Source organism: Trifolium pratense, linkage group LG3 (assembly GCF_020283565.1).
Source record: "Trifolium pratense cultivar HEN17-A07 linkage group LG3, ARS_RC_1.1, whole genome shotgun sequence".
Taxonomy (NCBI): Eukaryota; Viridiplantae; Streptophyta; class Magnoliopsida; order Fabales; family Fabaceae; genus Trifolium; species Trifolium pratense.
In genome coordinates, this window is record NC_060061.1 from 31,283,351 (window position 1) to 31,289,350 (window position 6,000).

General features: G+C 38.9%; 1 protein-coding gene across 1 annotated transcript; it reads right to left on the reverse strand.

Annotated features, from left to right (window-relative positions):
- Positions 1-2,223: 2,223 nt before the first annotated feature.
- LOC123914956 (40S ribosomal protein SA-like) lies at positions 2,224-4,162 on the reverse strand. Its single transcript, XM_045966118.1, has 5 exons — positions 4,154-4,162; positions 3,520-3,545; positions 3,344-3,417; positions 2,728-2,990; positions 2,224-2,490 (listed from the first exon to the last, which is right to left on the reverse strand). The coding sequence occupies exons 1-5, from the start codon at positions 4,160-4,162 to the stop codon at positions 2,392-2,394; spliced, it is 471 nt and encodes a 156-aa protein (XP_045822074.1). The 3' UTR covers positions 2,224-2,391.
- Between the last annotated feature and the right edge of the window lie 1,838 nt (positions 4,163-6,000).

Below are 6,000 nucleotides of genomic sequence, written 5' to 3' on the forward strand. Positions count from 1 at the left end.
CTGAAGAAGGAGAAAGCTCAAGTGAAAAGACTCCTCACTTTAGAAGTTTGCAAGAGATTTACGAGGTAACCGAAAATCAAGACAATCTTACTCTTTTTTGTCTATTTGCGGATTGCGAGCCCATGAATTTCCAAGAAGCATTCGAGAAGAAGACTTGGAGAACTGCCATGGACGAAGAGATCAAGGCGATAAAGAAGAATGAAACATGGGAGTTGGTCTCACTTCCAAAAGGGCATAAGGCGATAGGTGTAAAGTGGGTGTATAAAGCAAAGAAAAACTCCAAAGGAGAAGTTGAAAGATACAAGGCAAGATTGGTGGCAAAAGGATACAGTCAAAGAGCCGACATCGACTATGATGAGGTATTCGCTCCAGTTGCTCGATTAGAAACTGTTAGACTAATCATTTCATTGGCAGCTCAAAACAAGTGGAAGATACATCAAATGGATGTCAAGTCAGCCTTCTTAAATGGGGTCCTTGACGAAGAAGTCTACATTGAGCAACCACAAGGCTACGAAGTCAAGGGAGAAGAAGAAAAGGTCTTGAAGCTAAAGAAGGCACTCTACGGGTTGAAACAAGCCCCAAGAGCTTGGAATGCTCGAATTGACAAGTATTTCCAAGATAAGAACTTCATCAAATGCCCATATGAGCATGCACTCTATATCAAAGCACAAGGCGGAGATATTTTGATTGTGTGCTTATATGTAGATGACTTGATCTTCACGGGGAACAATCCAACCATGTTTGAAGAGTTCAAGAAAGAGATGACAAAGGAGTTCGAGATGACCGAAAAAGCACAAGCGACTTTGTTTTCTACATTGGAAACACAGCTTTCACATGGATGTCAAAGAAACAACCGATTGTCACTCTCTCCACATGTGAGGCGGAATACGTGGCGGCCACTTCATGTGTTTGTCATGCAATCTGGTTGAGAAACCTATTAAAGGAGTTAAGTCTGCCGCAAAAGGAGCCGACCAAGATATTCGTGGACAACAAGTCAGCAATAGCTTTGGCAAAGAACCCAGTCTTCCATGATCGAAGTAAGCACATTGATACACGCTATCACTATATTAGAGGGTGTGTCTCTAACAATGATGTGAAGTTGGAGTACGTGAAGACAGATTACCAAGTAGCTGATATCTTCACCAAGCCTCTCAAGCGTGAACACTTTGTCAAGTTAAGATATTTACTTGGAGTAGCAAAATCAAGTTTAAGGGGGGGTGTTGAATATATAAATTGATTTTGGGTTTGTTAGTTTTGGGCCTTGTGAGTTTTAAGCCCAAATTTAGTAATAAGTAGTAAGTCTAAAGAATGTTCTAGAGATATGTGGAAATAAGTAGAAGTCATAGTAGAAAATGTATGTAGTAGTAGAAGTGTGTAGAACTCTCTCATGGAATTATGTAGAAGAGTCTCTTGAAGTATGTAGAACTCTCCCTTGAAGGCTATAAATAGGGGAGAGCTAGTCATTTGTAAATCAAGCCAAAAATTACAAACACTCAATAATATAAGTAGCATTCCCTTCCAACAAGTTTCATATCCTCTCTCAAATACTTAAACACTTTCTCCACCTATTAAAGCTTCCTTCCAACAGTGGTATCCAACAAACAAAACAGGTCCCTCTGAAGGAATTCCAGCAAGTCCTATTTTAATAAAAATTCATAGCCTATAACTTGCAGAATAGAATCGGTACATAGTAATTTGCAGTGCATCTAAGTTTATAGCATAGTAATTTACATAGTAATTTGCATAGTAATTTGCAGTAGTAACTTGCAGTAGTAACTTGCAGAATAGAATCGGTACATAGTAATTCCAATCCTATGCATAGTAATTTACATAGTAATTTGCATAGTAATTTGCAGTGCATCTAAGTTTATAGCTTCTAAGTTTTGAAATAGAATCGGTACCTGTAGATGAGACCGTGATTGAACCTTCTAACTTCGAACAGAACACGAACAACCAACGAACTATCAACCCAAACTTCTAAACTGCACATAATCAAATATTGGTGTACATTCATTATTACTATAAATGAAAAATAGAAAGCACATATTGTTAATTAGATAGTATAGCAGCAATGCAAAATTGCCTTCAATGTATGATAGTATAGCAGCAACACTTCCAATTGCCTTCACAATTTTCTTTTACAACTTTTTCAATGTATGATAGTATAGCAGCAACACTTCCATATCCCAATTGAGACAAAACTTTAATCAGCAATGCAAAATGACAAAATAATGGATCTTAGAGTGTACAACAAAAGAAATATGAGAATTATAAGTGCTCCACCTAGAGTAAAAGTAGGACTATTCCAAAACTTGAGGTTTGATCTCTCTGTTCTCTTGATAGGATCAACCTCTTCAGAAAGTGGGAAATCTGAACGCCTGGGATTCCAGCTTACATACTTATTTGGAGAAAAATTTGAGAAGAGAGTTTTTTTCCCTTCCTTCTTAAAGTTTGACCATGCATTGTCCCAATCAGTTGAAGATTTATCACCTGAGACATTTAACAAAAAGTTAGAATCAACATGAAGATTACATATGTTCGGACCGACAAAATTATGATATTGTCATCATTTCAAATATGGACTCGCCGACAAACTCCCTTTGATATGAAACAGTTGATCAAAATTAATTGGACAAACAAGAGATTCTTGAAACCAGATTGAAACATAAACTGAAATGCGCGCAGAGTAAAAAATTGCAGAAAGTAGGCAAAGGATAATGGGAAAACCTGATGATCAGTTCTTGGATCGGTGAGGATGAGAAGACGAGGCTCCCTGAATGAAGTCTGAAGCTGATTGGTGAAAGTTCCGGGAGTATGCCTTCCAGCAATGGCATTAGCTCCAGTGTACTGAGCAAACTTGAGAACAACTCTCTGTCCATAAGGCCTTGCAGATTGGACAATAATATCCTTAGCGTTCTCAATTGCAACAATGACCCTAGCAGCTAGTTGAAGTTTCTCCCAAGTCTTTCCAAGATTAATAATATAAATACCTTACATTCAAATAAACAATAAACAATCAAAACCCAATTTTTCCAACCATAGAACATTGACAATAGAACAAACACATGGTGTGCTTTAATTGAGCAAAATTAGATTTTTAACACTAAAACTATCCTAAAAAACAGAACTAAACAGAATAAAAAAAAAAAAGGCATAAACTTCTTAAAATTATATTATACTACCGCGTTATTATAATTTCCATCTTCAACTCTCTTCTTCTCAAACAACTCCATAGTAATTAACTAAATAATTATCCCCAGATCTTAATCTCGTTTCGGAACAATCAAATGTCAAACCAAAAAAACATAAAGCTTAAAAAAAGCAGTAGGGATTTGAATGTTACCGTCTTGACGGCGTTTGAAAATGTAACGCTCCATTTGGTAGTCACAGTTCTTGTAAACCAGATTGAAACATAAACTGAAATGGACGCACAAGATTTATCTGAGATTCGGAACAATTTACAGGACGACTAAAATCGAATTAAGTAAGGAGACTTAGATCTAGAGTTTTGTTATCCACCTTTCTCGAATGTCAGCGGTGGCCGTCTAGGGTTTCGCCTCAAGCTTTGGCGAAATCAAAACTCCAAAAACCGACAAGGACTTCTCTCGCTCCTTTACCGAATGAAAACGAAGAAATCTGCAGGGTCGGCCGTCTAGGGTTCGATCGCTTCTCTCGATGGGACGATTACGGGATTGGATCGAGTAATTTAAGGTGGAGAGATTGGAGAATGATTGAAGAACTTGGAGAACGATAATGAAGATGGCGCAGGAGTGAGTGTTTTGATTTTTAGGGATTTGGCGATTTGAGAATTTCGTTCTCGTTTGTCTTCGCGTAACATATATGTTAGGGATTGGGAATGAATGAATGAACAATATGAAGAACACAAATAGGGATTCCACTACGGTTCAAGACCAAATCAGTAGTGAAATCCAATTAAAACAAATTTCAACGTAATTACAACATTGCCACCGTGTCTACTTTTCACTACTGATTTAAGAAAACCGGTAGTGAAATCCCTTGTCTATGAACTTTTCACTAGTGGTATTGAAATATCAGTAGTGGAATCCTTTGGTCAAATGGTTTTAACTACTGGTATTCACATACCAGTAGTGAAATCTCTTAGCCAAAAGTCATTTTTCTACTAGTGCTTGGCCCTAGCCATGGCCGCCATCTATAGATGGCCTTGTCTGGTGCCTCCATCTCCAACGGAACCTACTATTGGTTCTACCCAGCTCCGGTCGTTCTCTCAAGTCCTTCATGACTCCTGTGATGTTCAAGTGAGTCAGTTACCATCTCCGGCAATCAAAGGAGACTCCTTATGTATAAAAATAACTCAATCAGAATATGAAAAAGGGTTAGCCTTCTGCAACAAACATCTCCATGGAAGATTGGTTCTTCACAAAGGGGATAAACCAATTTCGGCCAGAGATTTAAAGAGCAAGCTGATTGCACTTTGGAAGACAAACTGTTCGTGGCATATGGTATCGCTAGGGCGAGGATTTTATGAGTTTCAGTTTACCTCTTTTGAGGACATGCATTTAGCATGGTCTATGGGATCCATGAATCTTAAGCCTGGCATCTTGCGACTATCGAAATGGACGAACGATTTCAAGTCTCGTACTCAGCGGCAAACACATGCTCAGATTTGGATACGCCTTATAGAATTGCCACAAGAATATTGGAGAAAGCGTACACCTTTTGAAATAGCTAGTGCTATTGGAACACCTCTCTCGCTTGATGAGTCCACCAAAAACAGAGCATTTGGACATTATGCGCGCATTCTAGTGGATATGGACCTTTCACGGCGCGTGTTTGACATAATTCGGGTGGAACGTGAAGGTTATGCATTTAATTTGGAAATTGTTTACGAACGTCTACCTTTGTACTGCTTCCATTGTGGAATTTTAGGGCATAATGTTACTAATTGTCAACGGCTACAAGAATTGAAGCCCTTCGACAATGGAATGAAGAGGTCAGATCCTGTCAAGCAGAAAAAACAGTATGTTGCCAAACCAACGACGGCTCAAATTGAGAGTAGCACTCCTAGGGTTGAACCTGTGACTGCAGCACCTGTGTTTAATGAAACAAATACAAATCCTGTTAAGAATTTTGGTACATGCTCAGAATTTTGGAGACAATCAATTAGGCGTTGAGGCCTGTACTGACACATTTTTGGCTGCAACCCATAAGCCAGTTGCAGTGTCTACTTCTTCTGATAGACAATATGATAATATTATCGTATTGGAACCTTTAACTGATTTTATGCAAACTGTTATTCCCACACAATTGGATGGCGTTATCAGTGATAGTGATGATGAAAATACTATTGTGGTTGAATCGGTGCAAGTTAATGTGACTGATCCGGTAGCAAAGAATGCAGGCACGACCAAAGAAACAAGTTGCAATGCAGTTAATGTGGCGAAGGGTACTGTACCTAAACAAACAGATGCTGGTAATTTTGATACTATAGCAACACATCCCTTAATATGGAACAATAATCCTGCTGGTGTTGATGATATTGTCAAAATGCAAACACAGGCTGTCAACCAATGCAATGATGTGGGTGTGCATGAGAACACAAGGTTGGAAAATCATACATGGGATAAAGGAGCTAACACCATCTTGGTTGAACCAGACCAACAATATGTCCCGGAGACTCAAGTGAATATGACTAATCAATCCTCTGCTAGTAATCCTGACACTAGCGTGGATAATATCTTTCGGGATACACAAGGTCGTGCTCTTCCTTTAGTAGTTCAAAGAGATATACAACTCATACGGAAAGCGTGGGCAGACAAGGGAGAGCAAGCACAGGAGCAAGAGTTCACAACAGTTGTATCGAAGCAACGGAAAAAGAAAAATAACAGATTAGCCAACAACACCGATCAACATTACCAAACTCGGTCCAAAGGTACCCCGCCGGTATGAGGTGTCGGTACACTGAGATTGGAGATTTGAAAGATAAGACCTTCATGTGGTGGGTGTTTGGCTTCCACTACA

What these genes read in the sequence shown, in the direction of transcription:
- LOC123914956 (XM_045966118.1), bottom strand. An exon ending in ACCGCTGACATTCGAGAAAG is followed by an intron (nt 3,418 to 3,519) that starts GTGGATAACAAA and finishes CGTCCATTTCAG; the next exon opens with TTTATGTTTCAATCTGGTTT. An exon ending in ATCCAAGAACTGATCATCAG is followed by an intron (nt 2,491 to 2,727) that starts GTTTTCCCATTA and finishes TAAATGTCTCAG; the next exon opens with GTGATAAATCTTCAACTGAT.